This window comes from Vulpes vulpes, chromosome 5 (genome assembly GCF_048418805.1).
Source record: "Vulpes vulpes isolate BD-2025 chromosome 5, VulVul3, whole genome shotgun sequence".
NCBI lineage: Eukaryota > Metazoa > Chordata > Mammalia > Carnivora > Canidae > Vulpes > Vulpes vulpes.
In genome coordinates this window covers 18,601,656-18,626,853 of record NC_132784.1, presented here as the reverse complement: position 1 = coordinate 18,626,853, position 25,198 = coordinate 18,601,656, and the positions used below count along the sequence as shown (strand labels likewise).

Sequence of the window (25,198 nt, the reverse complement as noted above, 5' to 3'; positions counted from 1 at the left end):
AATGAGAAAGTATTTGCCAGGTTTCTCTATCATAAGATTTTAAGTTTTTTGTAGTTATAATAAATATTTTGTGGCAAACTACTTGGAGACTCTATAACCTATTCCTCATCAAATTTTACCCACTAGTTCTAGCAACTGTTGATAATTTTTGCCTGAATTGGTTATTACTGTGATCGCTGACGAATGGCAATTTTCTCATTTCATTATTCCTCTTGTGTTAAGTGGCATTCAACAGAAAGGTCAAGCTCTGACTTTTCTATTTATTCATACTATATAAATATGCATCAGTATGGCCTCATGGAGTCCTATTTTATTCAATGAGTTATACTTCTGCTATTATTAGGTATTCAGATGTTCACATTTTTCCACATTTTACCATGGAGAGTGCCTTTTAGCCAGATCCTGTGTCCTTTTCACATGGCCCACCATTCTTTGGTTACTTCCTTAGTTCATTCTGGTACAGAATGTTCCAGGATCATCTTGGACCTTTACTGCCTGAGCCCTGTAACCATCCCTTTCTCTAATGAGCCCTGGCTTCTTCTCCTGGACAGGAGCATTTAGAAACCGAAGTCTAACTGCTAGGTGTGCTCACTGCTGCTGGGGTGTCAGCATTCCTCAGCCCTCACAGTAGACAGAGCCAGGAAATACATGTGTGTACACGTGCACAAACACACACATGTGCACTTATATGTATTTCTACGTCCACCCCAGCTCTATGTAGATTGAAAAACAATGACTTCATACCAATGTCCAATTCCAATCCAACTCCACAGGCTTCATGCTAGCCTTCCCGTTACCCGTATTTGTAGCTCCTTTCTCTAATGGCAGAAAATCTAGTTCCTAATAACCTCATCATTGTCACTTATTTTCTCCATCCCCCTGCATTAACTAATCTCGTTGCCACCAAAGCTATCTCATGCACTGGTGCATGCCTGCTGGCCCGGGACCTGCCACTTGCATGGAGGCTGTGCAGGCCAAGCCTGGGCGTGTGTTCTTGGGATGCCAACACTACCTTAGCTGCATCCAGTTACATAATATCACAGCATATGTGTGTAGTGCTTTAAAGTAAAATAGGGGCACCTGGGTGGCCCAGTCAGTTAAACATTGACTCTTGATTTTTGGCTCAGGTCATGATCTCAAGGTTGTGGGATGGAGCCCTGAGTCAGGTGCCTTGCTTGGTGGGAGTCTGCTTGGGATTCTCTCTTTCCCTTTCCCTCGGTCCCCACCCCCCCACCCCTGCTTGTACACACTTGCTGTTTCCAAAATAAATAAAAAATAGAAAAATTAAATACTAGAACTTGTATGTATCGCATTACCTAAGTCTGTAAGTAAGCATTTGCCCAGTGGCTTATGGTCACTTTCTGTATAAGGTAGGCGGGAAGAGTAAAGGAGGCATAGAAACGGTGATAAAGGTCCTGATTAGAAATTCTGCTTCCACTCCTGACATCGCTGGTATTTGTTTGACCATGATTGGGGGTGGAGGCATGTGCAATTGTTCATTCAGACTTTCAGTGAGCACCTGCCATACACCAGACATTGCTGTGTTAAGTGCTGGGACACCAAGATGGAAGACACAATACCCTGGGAAGTCAGTCGGCACTTTCATAACAGTGTGATGCAGAGAGACAGTGCCAGGATGGACAGAAAGTGTGTACAGAAAGCTGTAGGAGTTCGGAAATCAGAGGGTGGCCAGAGAAGTTTCCCAGAGGTGGCGCTGACCTGCATCCTGATTCACGACTCCCTCAATGACAAAGGAACTTGGGAGGGCTTGACAGCATAACCTAGACCATGTCTTGTCCCCTTGAGGTTGAAGGTGCATGGAGAGCAGATGGCAAAGGACTCAGTATTTGGGACACGTTTTCTCACACACCACTGAAGATTGGGAATGATGACAATGGAGATGTGGCCTGTGACAGTTATCACAAGATTGCTGAGGACGTGGTCGCCCTGCAGAACCTGGCTGTGTCCCACTACCGCTTCTCTGTCTCCTGGTCTCGTGTCCTCCCAGATGGAACCAACAAGTATGTCAATGAAGCAGGCCTCAACTACTATGTGCGGCTCATCGACGCTCTGCTGGCCGCCAATATCAAGCCCCAGGTGAAGTCGGGCCCCAGTCAGGCCTTGGTCAAGTCCAAATGGTGGGGGGTGGGGCCTGCTGGGCCAGGGAGCTCCATGTTACAAAAACAAAATGCTGTTTTCAGATTCAATTTTTGAGCTGCCAGTAAATTCACATGGTGCAGAATTTAAAAAGTGTGAGAGTCCACAGTGATGATTTTCCTTCCATCTCTGACCCCCAGCCAGCCAGTTCCCCTGCCTCAAGGCAGCCAAGTTTGCTAGGTTCCCATGTCCTTCTTTTGCATAGATTAGCCAGGAAATGTCTACATGTGTGCATGTTTGTTCCCTTCCTCCTCTTTTTTCATAATGGTGACATACATGCAGTTTTAAAAGCCTATTTGCTTTTATTTAACAGTATTGCTGACATAGATTTCCATATCTCCTCATTGATTCTTTTTTCTTTTAAAGTCATATGGAATTCTACTTGTACCCTACTATCTTTCCTGTTTATCAACTCTTCCCTGTGATGTTTCCAGTCTTTTGCCATTTTAACCACGAGTGCAATGAGTAATCACAGACATTTGTAATTTCACATGGGTTAAATAGCCTGTAGTCCTAGGAGCAGAATTACTGCAGCTAAAGGGTGTGTGTGTTTCAGCTAGTTATTATGCTCACTTGTGAGCTTACTTTGCTCTCACCAAAATTTTAAAATTTTACTTGGGAGCCTAAGAACACTTTTCCTCTTTACCTGGGCCATATGTGGTAAAGCACTGGAGGGCACGGTTCTGTGAAGCTCGGCGTTTCCTCTGTTCCGCTGACTGCGATTACATAGTGCAGCCAGAATGTCATCTCCATGTTACTATTTTCCCCCCTAAATAAAGTGCTCTCTGGACTTCTTCCCTCATACTGATAACATTGCAGGAGCGAACCAGCCATGCAGCACTTCTTACCCTGAATGCGGAGAGAGAACATGGCCAGGTGGCTGCCTGCAGGACCCCACGGTCTCAGCGGACAATGAACTTCATCACACACAGTTCAGAACATCAGAGAGCACGTAGCTCAGGGCCAACAGTGGAACAGTCTTTGAGGGCATTGAGACGCTTGGAAAGGGAAAGCGTTGGGCACGGAAAGCTTCAGGGAGGTGTGGGTCTTGAATAGAGAGGAGAGGGAATCCCTGGGTGGCTCGGCGGTTTAGCGCCTGCCTTGGGCCCAGGGCCTGATCCTGGAGACCTGGGATCGAGTCCTGCATCGGGCTCTCTGCATGGAGCCTGCTTCTCCCTCTGCCTGTCTCTCTCTCTCTCTGTCTCTCATGAATAAATAAAATCTTTTAAAAAAAGAAAAAAAAAAAGAATAGAGAGGAGAGTCTGGATGGATACGTGGGCCGGGGAAGGGTCTGCCATTAAAGGGAGACCGTGTCTGGGCTGAAGATGGTTAGTGGCCCAGTGGAGCTTAGCCCACATGGGCATCAAGGGGAAGGCCAGGAGGCAGGAAGGGCGACGTGGATATGGCCAGGGAGCTGCCTCCAGCAAGGTATTCCCGGCTCCACAGGAAGAACCTCTAGATATATTGGATGACGTTTCTGGGGTGTCCCCCCTTTATAAGCAAAACACCTCCACTCTCCTCCTCGAGCCTCAGAGCCTCAGCGCTCAGCAGTCTACCCAGGCGGGTTCTGGAGCGCTGGTGTTTCTAATTCCTGACGACCACCGAGGCAACACTGAAGAGCTGCCTGGGGTCGGCCACTTGTCAAGGGCTCTGCTACGTGACGCAGGCCCCACAAGAATTCCATGACGTGCGTGCAGATATTAGTGCCTGAGCCAGGGTCACACGGCTCGTAGGTGGCAGAGCCGGGACTCAAACCAGGCTTTTCAGACCCAGATGTGACTCCCACACGTCAGCACTGCTGTCCCCGCCACTCCCCCCCCCCCCCCCCCCCCCCCGCCCCCAAACCTGTGAGCTGTTTTGCCTTTTCATTCTCTGCTTTGGTAGCATCTGTGCTGGTGCTTACAGCACCCATGAGTTCCCGTGAAAGGGGACTGATGGAACTGCGGGTCTTGCTTTTTCCACAGGTGACCATTTACCACTGGGACCTGCCCCAGGCACTCCAGGATGTTGGGGGCTGGGAGAATGAGACCATTGTGCAGCGCTTTAAAGAGTATGCAGACGTGCTCTTCCAGAGGCTGGGGGACAAGGTGAAGTTCTGGATCACTCTGAATGAGCCCTTTGTCATCGCAACCCAGGGCTATGGCTACGGGACAGCAGCTCCAGGTAAGGGGCCCAGGCTCCACTTGTCAGCTCTTTGGAGCATGGCATCCTCAGCCCCACCAAGACTTGAAATCCAGGTGGCACTGGAAGAGGCCAGGAAAGCTCCATGGCAGTGCCTCGGAATCCCTGCCGCTTATTCAAGGCTGCCTGATAGGCAGCAGCGCGCCCCTTCTGACACCGCTTTTTCCTAAACGTGGATTTCACATCTTGGTATGTCCAAATGGCTTCATTTCTTTGTGCTTTTTTGGCCCGCCTCAGATGGGAAGCTCCCTGAGATCGGAGACTGGGACTAACCGAGGTAGGAAAGGATGAGCCATCAGACTGTATAGGTCCACAGTGTGTTTTCTGCAACTTCAAAATCCAAAAGTTTCCAAGAATTGACTTGGCTGACCTGAGCTCATCCTGACTTGAACCGATACGAGGCTGCTTATGGGCATTATCTCACTTAGTGTGGACGTTTCTGCTGCAGGCACGTTCCGGTCCTTGATTACAGAGAGCTGTCCTGGGTGCTGTGATGTGTAAATATGTTACGTGCAACTTAGTACTTTTCTAACACACAAAACTCTTGTACTTCCAGACCACATGGACCCTAAGGGTTTTTTTTTTTTTCCTAAGGGTTTTGAATCAGGGATTGTGGACCTGTCCCTTTAGAACCATCCAATTCACCTTTTCTCTAGTTCTGAGCAGAAGAGTGAATCTGCGTTCACATGATTCCTTGGGATCCCATGTAAATGCTGGAAAGAGCCACAAATTGTTACATTTATCTCCCATTGGTCCTCGGCTGGTGCTTTGGTTTACCATTCCTTCAACTTCCTTCAGTACGTGAGAGCCCACCTATCTCACGATGTTTGCTCTCAAGGAGTCTGTGTCAGCTGCTTCTACCAGCTGCATTCTCCAACCCTTACTTCCACTGTAGGTCCCCCAGAGAGCGCCAGGATGTCAAACTCCCAAGGCACGTACTCTGCTGGGAAACTGGCCTGAGATGTAGGAGCCATTCTTTGAGAAGGTTACAGAAACCGACATTTACTGAGTATCTTCTCACCAGACACAGTGCTGCTAGGTGCTTCACATACACAGTCTCCTTGCCTTCTCACAACAACTTTCTTATTGCTCACTTTGCAAGGAGGAAACTGAAAGACTGAATTACCCTAAGTTAGCCAGCTAGAAACAAGTGAAGGATTTCAATTCCCTTCCTCCTAACCAAAATCTACACTCCTTCTCTCAAACGTAGAAGCCGTCTGTGGGGAGAGAGTGATTTTCTTGGCCATGTTCATTCTTTGTTGACATCCATGTGTGCATTTCCAGGAATCTCCTTTAGGCCTGGCACTGCCCCCTACGTTGTTGGCCACAACCTAATAAAGGCTCACGCTGAGGCCTGGCACCTGTACAACGACGTGTACCGTGCCAGTCAAGGTGGCGTGATTTCCATCACCATCAGCAGTGACTGGGCTGAGCCTAGAGACCCCTCTAACCAGCAGGATGTGGAAGCAGCCAGGAGATACGTTCAGGTCTGTTTCTCCCCTGGGCTTTGTTAATACGCTTGCCTGTTTCTCCTTCCTGTCATGAGCTAATGGAAATGGAATTAGATTGCAAAACAAAGATTTAGGTTCAAGACCCTGTTTTGCTCTTACCTGATTTTGTGAAAGATCACCTAAACATTTTTATACATTAGTTTTCTCATCTATGAAGCAGAGACGACCTATCTATATCACAGGTATGCTGTGATCCAAGTTCTTTGGGGATGAGTTTTCTTTTAAATCTTAAAAATCATTTTATGTATAGCCCTTGCTGCATAAAATGCTGGCTTGGAGCTAACAAACAGGAATTCCATCTCTTCAGTCTCCAATTTGACTATAGTAGCTGATAGAGCTGGGCTGCAGTGCCCCACTTCACCCACCTGTAGGTGTCACCATCTAATTTTATTTATTCTCCCTAAGAATTCCTTGAGTTGGGGGGCCTTTAGATTCTGTGAAACTCATTAGTGCTTATAATTTTCCAATTCTGTGAGTTTAACATCTTTACATGCATCTTTGGTCATGGAATTTTGCTCCTTGAAAGTAAGAGTCACAGGGTGCCTGGGTGGCCCAGTTGCTTAAGAGTCCAGCTCTTAAAAAAAAAAAAAAAAAAAAAAAAATTAAAAAAAAAAAAAAAAGAGTCCAGCTCTTGATTTCGGCTCAGGTCATGACCTCAGGGTCGTCAGATCAAGCTCTGCATGGGGCTCCATGCTCAGCACGGAGTTTGCTTAAGATTCTCCTTTTCCCTCTGTCCTTTCCCCCCATTGATGCTCACATTCTCTCTAAAATAAATAAATCTTTAATAAAAGGAAAAAAGTAGAGTCACTAGACACCAGATGCCAAAAAAATGGCCGATCCTTTCTTCAGTGTGAGGCCCTGACATGAGGAGAGAAAAGCATGGCCGTTGTCAGGGTTCAGCATTTCCCTGGCTCTTGCTAGCGTCTCTGACAGGGTTAGAAAGCACCCTCTCTGGTGCTTCAGCATCTTTAGAAAAGAAAGCCGAGGGCCTCTCTCTCTTCACTGGCCCCCACTTTTAAAAGTCTCTGTGGAGGAGCTTGATGACAACGGCATTCTGAGGGGACAACACGGGTCTTAGTTTGCCAGACTTCACAGAACTTGGTAACAATGATCAAATTAATGAAAGCAAATAAGAGCTTAATTTTCCCATTTGTCAGTCAACTGGGGAAGAAGTCTTAGAACAAAAATAATGCATCTCTCATTTTAGACTCACAGAACTGGTAAATTAGAGCAATAATTTTCCTGAAATCAAAACCCCAAACCTCAGGAAATGTTAGGCCCTAATCTCATTAGAATGAGCCAGTTGTTGAACTGTGAAACTGCGGCCCAGAGTCATGAGACACACATACCCTAAAACCAGCTACCACAGGAAGGAGCACTCTGCTACCTCAAGTGTGCAAAGCCTCTTTTGCCAGGGTGTGTGTTTTCCAAAGCCCCCTGAGAGGCTACCCTCAGCCCACATTTCAGGCATCAGCCAGCAGGGGAGGGGGGATGGGGAGAGACCGAAAAAGCCTCAGGACCCCAGCATCATAGCACCTGGGCGCCACATGTCCTCCCTAAAGGTAAGAATGGCCTAGACCCCATTCAAGAACATAGCTTGAAAAGTTCCCCAAAAGTTGGATTGACTGTGAATCCAGAGCCCATGAAGCCCACCCTTTGCCTTGAGCAGCCAGGAAAGCCTTCCAACTCAGCCCTCCCCAGAAAGTTCTGATTGATCCCTAGGATGATGGGGAAGGATCTGCTTTGTGGTAAGAGGAAACCCACAGCCTAGAGGCTTCTGGCCTCTCCCAGTTTCTCGTGGGCCCCCAGCAAGGGCAGCCAGGCAGCACCTCTGGAGTCCGAGGCAGCCCTCAGCGCCTCCCTTTGATCTGCAGGGGTTGAGGATGCGGCCCTGCCCTTCCCAGCCACAGCAGATGGGGCCTGTGGGCATTTAAGCCGTGAGGAGATGGCGAGTTTAAGGGGGGTGGGGGTGGGGGTGGGGGTGGGAGGAGCGGGTGGTTCTGAGGTCAGGGACTTTTGGGCGGGAAGCTGTGGCCTCCTGGAATGCCCCCTAGCTGATGCCACGGCTGTCCTCCTCAACCCCACCTGCAGTTTATGGGAGGCTGGTTTGCACATCCTATTTTCAAGAACGGCGATTACAACGAGGTGATGAAGACACGGATCCGTGACAGGAGCCTGGCTGCCGGCCTCACCAAGTCTCGGTAGGTCCTGGCGCCCACATGCTCAGCCAGGGAAAGGTCAGGGGGAGGTTTGGTCTGTGGAGGCTCCTGGTGGACGCTGTGGGGAGAGTGTGGCCGTTGGGGTTAGAGAGGCCTGCTTTAGGCCTGCTCTCTCTCAGCTGCCCTGCTTGCTGGGGACACTGAACGACTGTGCGTGTGAAGCTCTGAGCTGAGGACAGGGCCTTGCTAGGTGTTCGAAAGAGGTAGGTGGGACTTTATTACTCTGTAGAACAGCCAGGAAATCTGTCTCAAGGGCACTGACTTCTTAGCAACCCAGTACCTCACACAAGGACAAGTTCCTCAAATCATCTTATTTACTCTGTCACTATCACCCTAGGAGTGAATGTGGGTAGCAGTGGGTCACTGCCAGGCATGTGCCTTTTTGTCATTTGGCCAGCAAGGGGGTGATGGTTGCACCCAAACAGTCCTACTTGTGGCCCACTCCTCTTCCTGTCAAGGGAGTAACAGCAACATGGACACTTAACGTTTATCCACCTTCTGTGGGCACTCTTAGTCCTATTTAAAGAGGAATAAACTGAGGCACAAAGAATACGGCAAGATTACCCAGCTGTTGAAGTGACTGAGTTGGGATCTGAAACCTGGACTTGACTCCAGGGCCCATACTGGGTTCAAGAGTCCTCCAGCTGGGATTAGAGGCGTGTCTAGGAGACAGAGCCACCTGGCCTTACGGGAATAAACCCTGAAGCTCCAAAGGAACTCATGCCACCACGAACAGGGAAGATAAAAGGAATTCTAAAGGCATGGATTCCTGACCTCGCCCGTGAGGCTTCCCCCCACGGAGCCCAGGGGCGCAGGCTCAGTAACCCAGTCCCCCACCCTACAGTGCACCTCTGCCCCGGCTGCGCAGGCCGTGCCGTAAGGTCTGACTGCCGACTCTGGTCTCCAGCAGGCAAGTCCGCACGCTAGTCCACCGACAACTCGCCTGAGCACCTGCTGCGTGCCCGGGTCAGGGCCAGGCCCTGTACCGTCCACGTAAGGAGGGGCTTCCAAATCTGGCTCCGCAAGCCGCCGGCACGCCAGCGGGGAAGAGAGGAACTTTACCGCTCTGGGGGTCTCTTCTCTGATTTCTTTATGCAGAGAAACTCAGGAGATGAGGTCAGAGCGGGCGGAGTAGAGACAGGAGACCTCACGGACAAGGTGGGACAGCGGTTAAGCTGGGCCGGGCCGGGACAGTGAAGGGAGCGCGGGAGAGCAGTGGGTGCTCCATCCGAGGGGAAGGGGGTGCGCACTGGCCTGGTAGGAATGAGTGGGGTACCTGCCACTAAGAGCTGGGGGGCTGGCCCTGTGATGGTGGGTGGGCAAGGCCACAGGGGCTCAGCCTTGATGTCACAGGCCATAAAGAGCTACTGCTGGCTCCTGGGCAGGACAGTGAGGGCGTGAGGGGTTTGGGCTTTAGTTTGCTCCCAGCATTTCAGAAGCCCCAGTGGGCGTAGGTTAATTATGCAGAAATCTCAGTCAAGATGAGAATGTTCGGTGTCTAAGCAGGGTCATCCTCGGGCAAACCTAAACTAACAGCCCCCGGGTTCCTGTCAGGACACATACGTAATCAGATTCGGCTGTGGAACCTGTAGGTGCTGCACCAAGTGCATGTCCGTCACATTCCGTAAAAAAGCCTCACTTAGACTACGTGTGGAAAGTTCTCCATCAGATATTTAAAAAAAAAAGTGTAGTAAAATCATATGAGCGTAAACATCCAAATCCTGTAAAACTGATTTATTAAAATCAATAAATTTTTAAATGTAGTTCCCCTACTAATAAGGATGGGCTTTGGAGAAAAGAGACATGCCTAAACCACAACAAAAACAGAGTAACTTAGGAAGGGCAGATTATGGAAATACAAATTACAAGATATTATAACCTTGTGAACATGAAGGGTTAATCTCAAGGGATGTATCTCCGAGATGTTATTTTCAAAATCAGAAGCTGCGTGTTAATTTTTGAAGTAAATGTGTCTGTGTACAGTGTGTACATGGGGTCCCTGTGTGTAGCCCTGAAGGTAAGGTTTGTAAAACAGTCACTTATATTTCCACTTGGCCAACAGGAAGAGAGGACCCTGCCTCAACACAGGGAAGTGAGGCTTATGGTCTGGTGGGAGGAGCCTCGGGTGCTCTCAGCAATAGCTAGGGGGACTCTCGTTGCTTCTGGACAGCTGCCCCCCTCGTCACCACCAGGCCTGTGGGTTAGAATGCTCCCCCACCTCTGCCCCAAAGCATGATGCTCAAGCCCCGCACTCTAAATGGCTCCTTCCATCCAGGCTCCCGGAGTTCACGGAGAGTGAGAAGAGGAGGATCAATGGCACTTATGACTTTTTTGGATTCAATCACTACACCACCATCCTGGCCTACAACCTTGACTATGCCTCATGGATCTCCTCCTTTGATGCAGACAGGTAAGCTGGCCAACAGGGCACCTGGAATAATCCCTGGAGAAGACCGCCCCTTTGCCCAGCTCTTACTGCACAGCCTCAGAAAGCTGCCTCCCGATGCCGTACATCCTGAGGTCTGAAGAGAAGTCCCCTCCCGAGATACCTAATCACCTAAGCAAACCTTTGAGAGTCTGCTAGTCACACCAGCTAGGGTTTCCAGGGTACTTCCCACCGAGACAGGCATGCTTGGAGTTTTTGTCAAACATCTTCAAATCTTTTTCTTCCCTTGGTTTTCTTCTTTTGTCACATTTGTTTCACTTATCAGATATATTTCAGTCAAAATAAAAGTAAACAGTTGGGGTTTTATTCCCTTTTCAGGGTAAAGGCCAAACTACTATTTTTGCATTACACAAATACACTCATGATGGAAACATCAGAAAGCAAGAATAGAAAACCCTTGTGTGGGTGTCATCCCAGAGGTGTATGCCTGTGTGTAGGGGTATACTACCTCGCTTTCTCTTCATAAATAAAACATGTAAATATATATATTATATAAATTACATAATACATACTTTATGTAGTATATATTTTTACATAAAAATATATTATCAAAACCCATTATATATATATATATATATATATATATATATATATATATATATATATATATTCTATCTTGTTTCTTTTTTTTTTTTTTAAGACTTTATTTATTCATGAGAGACAGAGAGGCAGAGACACAGGCAGAGGGAGAAGCAGGCTCCATGCAGCGAGCCTGATCCAGGACTCGATCCCGGGTCTCCAGGATCACACCCTGGACCGAAGGCAGATGCTGAGCCACCCAGGAATCCCCCTGTCCAGGTTCTTTTAAAACAAACACCTACACCACCACCGCATTCTGCAACCCCCAAAGTCGGACTTGCTGAGGGGGCGGAGAACACTCCCCTGCTGGTCCCTGTCCAAAAACCCACTGGGCTCTCACTGCCTCCTGGTTCCTTGCACTGTCTCCCAGTAACCTGTGTTTAAACTTAACAAAATGTTCTGTCCAGTTCAGCTGAGCAAGATAAGTTACTGATAAGACTTTTTTTTCCTGAAGGACTTGGACATTAAGATCTAAGTAACTGATCCTTATTTGAAATGTAGGATTCTGCAGAGAAAGACAAATACCATATGATCTCACTCATATATGGAATTTAAGAAGGAAAACAGATGAACATATGCGAAGGGGAGAAAAAGAAAGGAGAGGGGGCAGCCGGGGTGGCTCAGCGGCTTAGCACCACCTTTGGCCCAGGGCATGATCCTGGAGTCCCAGGATCGAGTCCCACATGGGCTCTTGCATGGAGCCTGGTTCTCTCTCTGCCTGTGTCTCTGCCTCTCTCTGTGTGTGTCTCATGAATAAATAAATAAAATCTTAAAAAAAAAAGAGAAGGAAATAAAACACAGGAGTCTCTTAATGATAGAGAACTGAGGTGTGACGGAGGGAGGTGGGGGGATGAGCTAGATGGGTGATGGGTAGTAAGGGGGGCACTCATTGTGATAAGCACTGGGTGCTGTATGTAAGTGAAAAATCACTGAATTCTCCAGAAACCAATACTGCACTGTAGGTTAACGAAGCAAAATTAATTTTTTTTTTTTTAAGTGCTTCTGGAGATGTTCCAAGTTTCTGTGCTTCCCCCAGCAGGTACTTATTTGGCACAACCTGTTGCCCTGTCCTGGTCCATCACTGGAGAGACGCAAGGTCTTGGGCACTTGAAGCAGGTCACAGCCTACATGCTATGCTCTCTGTCACCACACAGATGACCCTGGCATCTGGGTTTGCTTGCTGAGCTTAAATGTAGGAAATGGTGCCTGTGGCCACACCTGTGGTGGTGACTAGATGTAGCTGGCTCCGAGAAGCCCTCGGCTCTCCTGGCACAGCACTCCTATCCCACTGGAGACTGTGATCAGGGAATCCCAGAGCGCTTCACACTTACTGTCCCACGGTGCAGTCTGTGAACAGCCTACAGAGGGTTCAGTCCATGAGTGCCCAAGACCATGCCTCTGTAGAGGTGCGGAGCGCTCAGGTGGCCTGTCCCGGCTACTCCAGCATTGAGCAGCAGGACTAGAACTAATAAAAAAGGGAGAACATGAGACAATCTGACTCTTCTGTGGTTAGTTATGAATGTCAAGTCTAGACTAAACCTAAAGCTTTTCCTAGTGTAAATCCTGCTTTGTGTTTTGTGCAGAGGGGGCTCAGGATTTTCAAATTGAGACTAATCTCTCATGTTTGAACCGGTAGGGGAGTTGCCTCCATCACAGATCGCTCTTGGCCAGACTCTGGTTCCTTCTGGCTGAAGATAACACCTTTTGGCTTCAGGAAGATTCTGAACTGGTTGAAGGAGGAGTACAACAACCCCCCAATTTATGTAACAGAGAATGGAGTGTCCCAACGGGGAGAAAGAGACCTCAATGACACCCTAAGGATCTACTACCTCCGCAGTTACATCAACGAAGCCCTGAAAGGTAGGACAGACAGGCCCATTCCTTCCTCCGTGTGCACCTTTCACCACTGGAAACACCTAACATCCCTGGTTAGGGGAGTACCGCATTACAGGAGACCCTGTCAGAAGAAAGAGGCAGCTTCTCACTCCCGTTGGGTTTAAGTTTTTCACTGAGGCTGTACTGAGTCTTTTCCTTCCTATGTTTAAGCTCAGCAAGCAAACCCAGTTGCCAGAGTCATCTGCTCTGTGGAATCATCCCTGATGTCCAAAGTCCCTGAACAGCAGCAGCCTGCTGAGGGCAGGGGCTGGGAGGAGGAGTAGGCTGTGGGGGCTGTCTGTAGCGTCTTTTGTTCCTAAGCGAAAGTTTGAGACCCTCAACAGAACTCCCTGGGATGGGAGTAGGACAAGGGACTGTAAGTAAGGCTGAGTGACCGAGTGAGCACTGCAGCAGTGGGAAGAAACAAAGTCCTATTCCGGGTCACCTGGGTGGCTCAGTCGGTGAGGCATCTGCATTTGGCTCAGGCCATGATCCCAGGGTCCTGGGATTGAGCTCCACATTGGGCTTCTTGCTCGGTTGTGAGCCTGCTTCTCCCTTTCCCTCTGCCTACCTCTCCCCCTGCTCATACTCGCTGTCAAATAAAATCTTAAAAAAAAAAAAAAAGTTCTATTCCAGTGAAAATCTTTTCTAAAGGCCACTTCTTTTCTTTATGAAGGAGCATTAACTCTCTAAGGCTCTCCCAACTGGTATCCCAATATGTGGAGACAGGACTGCAGATGACTCAGTAGGATTAATGTAGTCTACCCATATTCCTGATTCCCATTCAGGGCTGAGCCTTTCTAGAAAAATGCTGATGGCTCTAAATCCATCCACAGAGGATCCTTCCCCTGCAAGCCAGGTGGGAGAGCTGTGGGGAGGTGTGGCTTCTGTAGGTCAGCAGAATGGGGGTCTTATAAAACAAAGAAAGCTAATGCTGTGGCCTCTGCATTTGAGCAGCTGTGCAGGATAAAGTGGACCTTCGAGGATACACGGTTTGGACTCTGATGGACAATTTTGAGTGGGCCACAGGCTTTGCAGAGAAGTTTGGTCTGCATTTCGTGAACTACACGGACCCTTCTCTGCCTCGGATCCCAAAAGCGTCAGCCAAGGTCTACGCCTCTATAGTCCGGTGCAATGGCTTCCCTGACCCTGCTGCAGGGTCACACCCTTGTCTCCAGCCAGGAGGTGAGACATGGCTCTGGGAGGGACTAAAGCCAGAGGGTTGGAGGGGCCTTTTCAGTCTATATTCTTCTAGTTTATTCCCTACTGCCTGCCTTTCCAGTATTTATTTTCTTTCTCTTTCCTTCCTTCCTTCCTTCAACCAAAATTTATTTTCTTTGCTCCAAATATTCTTAGGATTGGAACAATGGAACTGAGGATAAATGTTACATCTAGAAACCAGGCCCTCGTCTGGTCTTGTCCCAGCCCTACTGTTAACTGTGTGATCTTAGGCAAGAAACTAGGCACATGCTTCCAGGCTGATGTGAGGATCTAATACAATGACTGCAAACCTAGTGCTTGGTACGATGGAAGGGGCCCAATATTTGAATGATTGACAAAGCATAAATTACTATAGAAAAGAGATAGTTACCCACTTTAATTGACAGTTTTTTTTTTTTTTTTAAACAATACAACTACTTCATTCAGAGGTTCAGTAACTCAGTGAAAGGGATGCATCTGGTCATCACCTCAGTGCGCTCACCCTGGATACCTGTGTGACTCCTCTATTCCAAGGACCTAGCTTGGGCGTAATACAGGTTACCTCTGATCTGCTACCTACCTCTGTACGAATGCATAAACTGCCCTTTGTCTTCCTCTCCCAGATGCTGAAGCTACTGCCAGTCCCATGCGAGAGGAGGAAGTTCAGTTCCTGGGGTTAACACTAGGTGCGACAGAAGCCCAGACAGCTTTGTACGTACTCTTTTCTCTTGCAATTCTTGGTGTCTGTTGTGTGACATTTCTGTCATACAAATACTGTAAGCACTCCAAGCAAGGGAAAACACAAGCAGGCCAACAGGAACTGAGCACAATTTCTGCATTCTGACCTGCAAGTTGCCACTTGCTCCAGTTCAGCAAACAAGCGTAGTTTGCCCGTATGCCTGTACTGTGCACAGAACTCCTTGGATCTCCTCTTCTGCCTATACCAGACTTCATAAAGGCCTTCTGCACTGTTAGGGACCACTTTAATTTTGAAGGCTCTCAAGTCCCTAATTAAAATGGAAATATCTGCATCTTGTCCCAGTATCAGGAATTCACTGGCTCTTGTGGAAACATACAAGTACTGAGCTTATCTGGTGGTTCTGTGAGACACTTAACTGGGCTGTTTTAAGGTTCAGAGACTTCAAAGGTGGAAATATGAGTAAAAACCATAGCAATTTTTTTTTATAAGAAATCAACTCCACTGTTTGCCTTCTTCCTCTCTCAATCTGTGGTAATTCTGAACCTCGTGTAAATCCCTATCCCATCTTCCTGTGTCTTTGCAAATACTCTTCTCCTTAGGATGCCCCTTTTTCTGAAAATGCCTTCAAGTCTCAGCTCAAATGATATACCTTTCTCTCCACATAGCTGCCCCTGATTTCCCCAAACATGCCTTCCACTACTTTGCTTATAAATATCCCCTATTACAGTTTGTCCATATTCTAGTGGAAGTGTATATTTCCCTACTCTCAGTTCTTGAGGATAAAGGACCATGTCTCACTGTCTCTAGCAAGCACATTTTGGAGACAGGGCATAGAAAGCACACCTGTTCCTTTTGTGTGTTTTAGTCACAAAACACACGCAGAGTAGTGCTGGGAGCACAGAAAGATGATGTGGTCTTTGTCAGTTCCCCTCAATGTGCTAATAATAATAAGACATCTAGGATATTGGAGAGAATGGATATTTGGGAGAATTTAAAAATAAAGGGTGGCTTTCAACTAAATTTAAGAGTAATCATGGCTTGATTGGTGGAATATGCAACTCTTGATCTTGGGATCCTAAATTCAAGCCCCACAGGTGGCGTGGAGTTTACTTAAAATTAAATAAATGACTGATTATGCTTGAAACTGTGTTTCCTATGAGCATTCCTTACCTGAGTTTCTTATCTGTAGAAAATTCCTATCAAATGTTTCACTGGTGGGGGGCAAGGGGCAACCTGACAATTTGTGGTATAGAAACATTTTTCTCCATCGATGGACTGGAAAAGTTTGTTAGATGGGAGTAAGGGTGGTTCTAAAACATATGAAAGACATTTCTTTGGCATAAAGACCCAGTATTGTGTCAATTACATCTAAATCTCAAAATTCAATGTAACTTATTTGAGGAGGAGGGGGCATAAAGTTTCACATTAAATAAACTTGTGGGAAGAAGAATAATCTGGGCAAAAGAATATTAAAACATTATGGAGCTAGTTATTAAAAAATAGGTTGGTAGCACAGAAAAGATCAACAGAACAAAAGCACATACACATAAACTACATATGCACATGAAGCATAGAACAAAGGTGGCATGCCAAATTAGGACAGAGGGAGTAGACCACAAATGGTGATGCATCAAGAGGTTAGCTCCTCAGGATGTTAGCCACTGGAAAGGGAGCCAGATCCCAGATTTAAATGTAAAAAAATTAAACCATGAGAAGGCTAGGAGAGAGATGGGTGAATTTTTTAAAATTAATTTTCAAAGTAAGAAAGGTATTTATAAGTAAGACTTAGGACCCAGAGGCCATAAAGAAAAACACCAATAAATGTGATCACACAAATACTGTGGCAGAAAATTACCATCAACATCAAAAGATAAATAGGGAGAAAATATTTATAGCATATTCTAGACAAAGGGCTAATTTTCTTTATATACATCAAATTCTTATAAATCAATAAAGATGAAAAACCAGCAAATACAGTCAGTTCTCAAAATAAATGGAAATGATCAGTAATATTAAAAAATGCTCAACTTTCATTTGTGATCAATACAATGCATATAAAATGCACACAATTTTTCATCTACCACTGACAAAGATGAAAAAGTGTATGTGGGGAAATGGACATTCTTAGATACTGTTGGTGGGAGCAGCACTCCGGCAGCTTCATTTATGATACAAACCGCAAACACTCTATGGCTCAGTTATACAAACATATCCTATTGGTATATTTTCACAGCTAAGACAATGCTGTCCCAAGGATGTTCAGTATAGCAGTATTTCTAATAGAAAAACAAAAACAAGCCAAAAATCTCCTGTAATAACCCATGGATGCTACCAAAGAATGAATAAGTTGAGGTACATTTATCAAATAAAATGTTACACAGCCATTAATAAGAATGAGGTAGCTATGTGTTGATAGGGAAAGTTCTTTAAGACTGTGTAAGTAAAAAAGAGGATGATCGTATTTAAAAAATAAAGATCACATATTTGCTTATATATGCATAACATTTTTCTGAAGATTACAAAAAGAAACTGTTAATAGAAGTTACCTCTGGGGAACAGAACTAGAGTAAGATGCAAAGAAAGAGACTTCATTTTCATTTTACAGCCCTCTATATTGTTTTGAATTTTTTACCTAAGTATACTTTTTAAAATATAAAATTGAGGGATCCTCTTACTCAAAGATTGTGAATTATTCTTTTATGTACATTTCTCTGAAATCTATATTAAATTTTTTCAAGCAAATGGACTTGAGGTATTCCAAGTTTCTGCAAGTATATTTCTAAAAGTTGTTAGGTTTCAAAACCCATTTGAAAGGTTGTTTGTTTTGTTTTTTTAAGTCACGTATTGCTGTATTTTTTAAGATTACAAACCTTTACTTAAATGGGATGCTTGCTGGAAATATTTCTTTTCCAAACTTTTTAGAGTATGCAAGTAATATGATCACCGCAGAAAATCGCAAAAACTTATTAGGGTGCAAAAAGAACTAAGACCACTATTAAATGTTTGGTTGTTTTCTTTACATTATGTTAATACAGATAATATCTATATATAAAATGTATTTACAAAGCTGAGATCATATTGTACCTACAACTTTGTATTCTGCTTTTTCTTCCAACACATAACAGATAGTCAATGAATATATATATTAACCTGAACTGATAAATTAGTACTGTACCATTTCTCCTCATCAAAAGCTAATTACTTCTGCAGAAGGCATTTAGTTGATGTAAGACTTAATGAGTACGTTTGTACCTAAACCTTGTCTGCATTTATAATCATTCCTTAGAAAAAAGGATCAAGGAGTTTAAAACATTTAAGGTTGCTGATGTTTTCTGGAGTATACCAGTCTTCACTCTTACCAACATTACAGCCCAGATGTTTCCTTGCCAACACTATTAACATTTTAAAAAATCATTATTTCATAGGTGAAAAAACAAGTTTGTTCTGAGAAAATTTCTTCCTCCCATAATTGAGTCATCTGTATGTTCACTCGAAAGCACTATCTTTCAATCTAAAAATGGAAGGTTAAATAAAAGAGGAACTGTCAAGCTTACTCTCTTTTTCAAACATTATGAGTTAGTAGTCTCCATTACCAAAAACAAAGGGACGAAGTATCATATAAATCAGGTTAAGAATCTCTTTATAATTCTTAAGAATAACCAAATGAGCCTATCTTTATTCCATTATTTCTTGTGCTACCTATATGTAAGCTTAGGTCTTCAAAATATGATTGCCCAGAGCAAAACTTCAGGATGAAGGTGAGAGAGAACTAGTTGTAACTCAAAAGCTGTTTTGTATCTGAGGAGAACGGACTATACATAACATTACACAAAGTGATGCCTCACTGACTTAGGATAGACAGTAACATAGCATCGATGTATGTCAGAAAACTTCCTTCAGTGACATTTAAAGTAGGGTGGTCACAGCTATTTTCCTGAGATAGCTCCAGGGCAATACTGCGGGGGTGGGTGGGGCGGACAAACACACGACCTCAACAGAGCCCTGTGCAACAAAGAGATGCTAGTATAACAAAATTTAAAGGAAAACTAAGATCATTTCGATTTTTGGAAAAGATTTTTTATTCAGTGTTTAAGATTAAAAACTACAAGATTTTGCTTGCAGATGATGAGCAAAAAGAGAAAAGTTAAACATAAATTATCATCTGGTTGGCTAGTTAAAAATGCTCTGACTCAGAGTCAAATTACTCAGTGACATACCAGTTACTTTCTATGGACTTAAGAGACCTGGAGCAAAATAGCTCTAAACAGAACGTGTCATCTGAGCGCTTAGGGCTAACGGGTATATGAGATACTGAGTAAGAAAGCTGATAAAGGGGGGCTGTGACAGACCTTTTGATTCTTTTAGGCTTCTAGCAGTTGGTTACCATATATGCAAGGACCTAGGGGCCAGTTATTTCATCTCTTGAGTTGTCTGAGGAGTTAAACAACTTTAACCCACTCACTAAGCAGAAATAAAGAGACACTTTATAGACCAGCTGGAAAACAAAAAAGCAGTCCCATTTCTCCAGTAGAATTTTAGTTGCATTAAATCATAAGGGAAACAATGATTATTGCACATACTGTACTGTCACACTACATCTGTTGAGTAGAATTTCCATTCCAGGTGTTGTTTTCATCTTCACCGTCATCTTGAGTCCTCAATCTGTAGATCTTCCCCTCCTTCTTAAAGTCTTCCCCCCGTTTCTCCAGCACTCTTTTCCTGACTGGGTCCCTGATATAAGAAGAGGGAGAAAAGAAAAGGCGACAAAGTGAAAACAGCAGCAATCAAAGCTGTTTCTTCTACAATTCCGTCAGGACAGGCAGCTAGACTTTAAGGAGAGTCCATGGGTGATAATCGTTATCTCCTAACACGGCACAAGTCCATACAGGTTTTTGGCAGTTTAACTTCAATTGTTCTCCAAGTCAAATGAGCCCAGTCACTGCTGCATTTCCATGTATCTTTTGATGACTCTCTACGCTTCAGGAGAGTGGGGCCATCTGCTAATGAATCTTTCATTTCGTACACAAACTTGATATATCTACTAAAATGTGTATAACTTACACAGCACCTTAGAGCTTATCCAAGCTCCATTCATAGCCTAATTTACAGAAATCATCAATGATCAATTTTTAATCCTTTCATAATCTTTAAGAAGGACTGATTTTTATAAACAATATTAAGAACAAACAGGCTTTCAGCATCTGAAAATTGAAAGGAAAACAGGGGTGAAATTTAAGCTGTTTTAATACATTCTCCAAGGGTTGGCGGGGTATGGGGGTGTGGGGAGGATCAACAGTGGAACACAAAGCTTTGACCTCAAGATAAACATTCATTCATCCTTTACACCAACCTAAGATCTCTTCCCTTACTTGAAAGAAGTTTTAAAAGCTCACACAGCGGGGCACCGGGTGGGCTCAGTCAGTAGAGCTGGCGACTCTTGCTCTCAGGGTTGTGAGTTCAAGCCCCACATTTGGGATAGTTTCTTAATTTAAAAAAGAAAAAAGAAAAAAGAAAAAAAAAAGAAAAAGGAAAAGGAAAAGAAAAAAAAGAAAGAAAAGAAAGAAATCCCACACAGGAAGCTATGCTAAGTAACAGCAATTCAGAATTAAATGCTTCCATCCATTGCCCAGTAAGAATTCTAAAATTCACCACTAACGAGACCTAGTTTGAATGCCATTCCCAGTCCAGAGAAGAATTTCCCTGTATCCCCACTTGAGTAATGTACTAAGGACAGTTATAAAAGAAACCAAGATAAAGGCTAAATCAGCCCAATCACAATATTCACATAAGTCTTCATTCAGAGTCAACAGGACATAGGACTACGGACTCTCCTTACTGATGGCAGACAAAGGCAAGGATTTTCATTACTCATCACACAGGATTGGTGTTATTTGCTATAATGACCATTAATGGCTTAACAGTGTTCAACAGCAAGAGGTATATAATAAATCATGTTAATTATTAGAAAAAGCTATGATCCCCACCTTCCAGGAAAATACTTTCCAGTAGCCTGTTTGAAATATGCAGAACCTTAACAGAGGTATGAGCTAAAGTCACTGGTGTTTAAAATTATCATTCTAACCTTCACCATCTGCAATAAAAGAGAGGCCTCTTGATTAAGGGACAAGTCTAAAATAAAACTGAAGAAAGCACCATTTTCAAGTGAATATCCAGTTTCCTTAGTTTAGTCCTCCTCTGAATGACCCACAGAAGACAGGAAGCAGATCAAAGAACCACCAGGGGTTAAAATTATCTAAAGCACAATGACACCCAAAAACATGTATGCAAGATGATTGTGAAAAATTAATTAAATGAAATGAAATAGCTTATTGGACAAAACATGATTAGCAAGAAAGATACTACTATTTAGACCTGGAAAAATAAATCTGCCTTTATAGTCATAGTATAAGGAGAAATCAACAAATGAAATAATAAAACCAGCAGAGGTAAAGTTGGTTTCTGTGAAGTAGGTTTTAGAAAGATGGCTGAGAGGGATGCCTGGGTGGTTCAGTGGTTGAGTGTCTGCCTTCAGGTCAGGGTGTGATCCTGGGATCCAGGATCGAGTCCTACAGTGGGCTCCTTGCAGGGAGCCTGCTTCTCCCTCTATGTCTCTGCCTCTGTGTCTCTCATGAATATATAAATAAAATCTTTAAAAAAAAAAAAGTGGCTGAGAAAACTGAGGTAGTGAGCTTCTCAGGAAAGATAATAAAGTAAAACTTCAGAATCAGAACATTTAAGTTTTTTCCCTTATATAGAAAGACAGCAAAGTACTTATAACAAAAATACTCATTTTGAATAAGGTATTGGGCATTACTAACACATCCTGCAGATGGGGAAAACACAAACATACCTTTTTTCTGAGTTGCTAGATGATGCAAGGTTTGAGGACTCTGCTGCTGCTGCTCTCACAGAGGTCTGTGCAGGAGGGTTACTAAATAGGAAGTTGCTAATCAATCTCCAGATGGCAAGGAATGGGTAAAGGACTGTCCCCAATAATGTCCAAAAGTCTCCACTGGAAGAATGTACCATGGATGTAGTTGGTCTTCCTGCCTAAAAATTAAGAAATAAATCACAACAATGGCTACATGAGCCCAATCACATCACCACACTCCAGTTCTAGATGAATCTTTTATCTGTGAAACAAAATCCTACCAACTTTAGTTTACTGAAGGAAGGTAAAATGACCATCTTCTGCTGTTTTTTGGGGTGTATATTTTACATAAACTTCTGGGAACTCCAGGAGCGGTTTTTTAAAGGAGTAAGTAGGGCAGCCCGGGTGGCGCAGCGGTTTGGTGCTGCCTGCGGCCTGGGGTGTGATCCTGGGGTCCCGGGATCGGGTCCCACGTCGGGCTCCCTGTATGGAGCCTGCATCTCCCTCTGCCTGTGTCTCTGCCTCTCTATGAATAAATAAATAAAATCTTAAAAAAAAAAATAAAGGAGTAAGCAAAACACTAAAACTAGAAAGTAGATCTTGGTGAAATGAACCAATTATTTTTAAAAGAACTGAACTCTTAATGAAATTTAACAACTTCAGTAAGGGAAGTCTTCCTTGCTGATTAAAAAACAGGGAAAGGTTTCAAAACCTCAGTGAATACAAGTTAGTCCTGATTACTGGAAGGCTAATTGTTTTAGATGGAGCTCTACTTCAGAACCATGAAAACTATCCTAATCAAAATATAGAAGACCCAGGCTCTCCTACCATCCCTGGCATTTAGGAGATGTCTTCGCAAAGTCACTTAAACTTTCTGAGCTTCTTCATCAGAGATTAAAATACTGTTATGAGGATCAAATATGATTAATATGATTAAAAATTAATGTTATTTTTATGTTAAAATGAAATCTCTTTTAAAAAGTTGGTAAAAGGGGGAATCTCTGGGTGGCTCAGCGGTTTGGCGCCTGCCTTTGGCCCAGGGCGCGATCCTGGAGTCCCGGGATCCAGTCCCTCATCGGGCTCCCTGCATGGAGCCTGCTCCTCCCTCTGCCTGTGTCTCTGCCTCTCTCCCTCTGTCTATCATGAATAAATAAATAAATCTTTTAAAAAAAAATTGGTAAAGGGACACCTAGGTGGCTCAGCAGTTGAGTGTCTGCCTTTGGCTCAGGTTGTGATCTGGGGGTCCGGGATTGAGTCCCACATCGGGCTCCCCGCAGGGAGCCTGCTACTCCCTCTGCCTAGGTCTCTGCCTCTCGTGAATAAATAAATAAAATCTTTCTAAAAAATAAATACTTGGTAAACAGTAGGGTCATACATAAATAAAATACTAAATCTATACATTAGACCAATACTGTATATTTCTTATTTTCTTCTCCTACTGGTCATCTTTGTGCATCAAAAGAGGTAAAAGAATAAAAGGTAAAAATTAAAATACTTTAGTGCCTCATTAGCAATACAAATATAAAACACAGGATAATGGAACAATAAGTTAACCTAGCATTTTTGGACAATTTGAATTTACCCACAGTACATGTTTGGCCTTCCCTTCCGCTAATTACAAGATATGATCAAAAGTAGGGGGCGCCTGGATGGCTTAGTGGTTGAGGATCTGCTTCTGGCTCATGGAGTCCCACATCAGGCTCCCAGTGAGGAGTCTGCTCCTCCCTTTGCCTCTCATGAATAAATAAATAAAATCTTAAAAAAAAAAGAAAAAGAAAAAGATATGATCAAGAGTAGAACAAACAGGACAATAAAGATAGAAAAAAAGCATATATACATACTGGCAACAGTACCACTGAAGCACTTGGGGCAAGTTCCAAATCCAGTAATTTCTTTTTATAATCTTCTTTGGTAAATTCCCTCCGAGGAAACATAGTTGCTAGTGAAAAATTACCATAAGTGTTGCCAACAGTCTGTAATATAACAATAAGTTTTAAAACTTTACAAAAATGCCTTTTTAAAGTAAGATATTATACACCCAAATGCATCTAAAATGACTGCTTTAATTTAAACTGCCTTAATTTTAAAGTTCATTCAGGGGCAACTGAGTGGCTCAGTTAAGCATCTGACTCTTAGTTTCACTCAGGTTGTGAATCTCAGGGTTGTGAGATCGAGCCCTGTGTCAGGCCCTGCTCAGTGCAGACTCTGCTTCAGATTCTCTCTCCCTCTCCCTCCCCCCCCTCAGTGTGTTCATGCTTTCTCTCTCTCAAATAAATAAGATCTTAAAAAAAAGTTCATTCAAATGTAAACTCACAAAACCTTTATAAAAACTTTGTGCTTCAAAAAGTAGCTCAAAGCGGGATCCCTGGGTGGCGCAGCGGTTTGGCGCCTGCCTTTGGCCCAGGGCGCGATCCTGGAGACCCGGGATCGAATCCCACATTGGGCTCCCGGTGCATGGAGCCTGCTTCTCCCTCTGCCTGTGTCTCTGCCTCTCTCTCTCTCTCTCTGTGACTATCATAAGTAAATAAAAATTATTTAAAAAAAAAAAAAAAGGTAGCTCAAAGCTATCAAATCCAAATATTACCTAAAAGTTTTTATAACTCAAAAATGACCACAAAGTAGCAAGAATATAGTTCCTAAAACCATCTAAATAAATTGAATAAAAATGAACAGTTATATATCTTTTAAATATCCCTGCAGTTTGCCATTGGTTTTCACTATACTTTGGCAAACTTACATTACTATCTCTCTGATACACATTTGGATTACAGGCATTGCCTATTAAAAATCTGGAATAGAAAAAAAAAAAAAAAATCTGGAATAGTCCAGAACTTTCCTCATATGTATATAGCATTAGGTGTTACACGTCTTCCTTGTCTCAAAAAAATAAATGGTCCGTAGTCAATCCATGCTACACCCACAATCCCAAATCCAGGAACCTACACTGGGCAGCAACATGGTCACTTTCATGATTTTAAGTCACCTATACTTGTAAAATCTTAGACAACTGTTTCTCTTTCCCTAGAAGATTCCAAAGAAACAGACTAACACTTTTGTTTTTTGTAACTTTTTTCTTCTACTGGAGGTCATATATTTATCTCTCATTGTTCTCACTCTAACATGAGGACATAAAAAACACAAAAATTAGATTACTGAGATAAAGTTCTAATAGGGCTGATGCAAAGATTTTTTTTCTCAGGTGGCTTCCTCTTCACTTACCTGTGGCAGAAGTGGTAAGACTCAGGCCAGGAGTAAGTACTCCCTTTTGGGAGGCCCCAAGTGGGACTCCAAGGCAAAAGAAGAATAAAAGAGCTACTGGGGGTTGGTTCCACTGTAAGATTAGGGAAAAAGAGTTTTTAAAAATGTTTTTACATTGCACAGCTCAACTGACCAGTGGAGGAAGGCAGACAGTTTTTTAGGTGTCTTCTCAGGATCCGTAAGTGAGACAGCAGACTAAAT

The 25,198-nt window shown here is 43.9% G+C and overlaps 2 protein-coding genes across 4 annotated transcripts in view; one reads left to right on the top strand and one right to left on the bottom strand.

Moving 5' to 3' along the window:
• The window catches only part of LCT (lactase), a 38,724-nt gene extending 22,712 nt beyond the window's left edge, over positions 1–16,012 (top strand). The window contains exons 10-17 of the mRNA XM_072757409.1: positions 1,807–2,097; positions 4,122–4,320; positions 5,623–5,825; positions 7,941–8,050; positions 10,344–10,478; positions 12,730–12,953; positions 13,926–14,153; positions 14,792–16,012. Of these exons, the coding sequence (XP_072613510.1) occupies positions 1,807–2,097; positions 4,122–4,320; positions 5,623–5,825; positions 7,941–8,050; positions 10,344–10,478; positions 12,730–12,953; positions 13,926–14,153; positions 14,792–15,012 (1,611 nt within the window). The 3' untranslated portion in view covers positions 15,013–16,012. The remainder of the gene's footprint in view (positions 1–1,806; positions 2,098–4,121; positions 4,321–5,622; positions 5,826–7,940; positions 8,051–10,343; positions 10,479–12,729; positions 12,954–13,925; positions 14,154–14,791) is intronic.
• A 2,911-nt stretch (positions 16,013–18,923) lies between these two features.
• The window catches only part of UBXN4 (UBX domain protein 4), a 43,048-nt gene continuing 36,773 nt past the window's right edge, over positions 18,924–25,198 (bottom strand). For all 3 annotated transcript variants that reach the window (XM_026015568.2, XM_026015569.2, XM_072757636.1), the window contains exons 11-13: positions 23,581–23,712; positions 21,719–21,918; positions 18,924–19,599 (exon numbers count right to left, since the gene is read on the bottom strand). In XM_026015568.2, the coding sequence (XP_025871353.1) occupies positions 19,461–19,599; positions 21,719–21,918; positions 23,581–23,712 (471 nt within the window). In that variant the 3' untranslated portion in view covers positions 18,924–19,460. The remainder of the gene's footprint in view (positions 19,600–21,718; positions 21,919–23,580; positions 23,713–25,198) is intronic.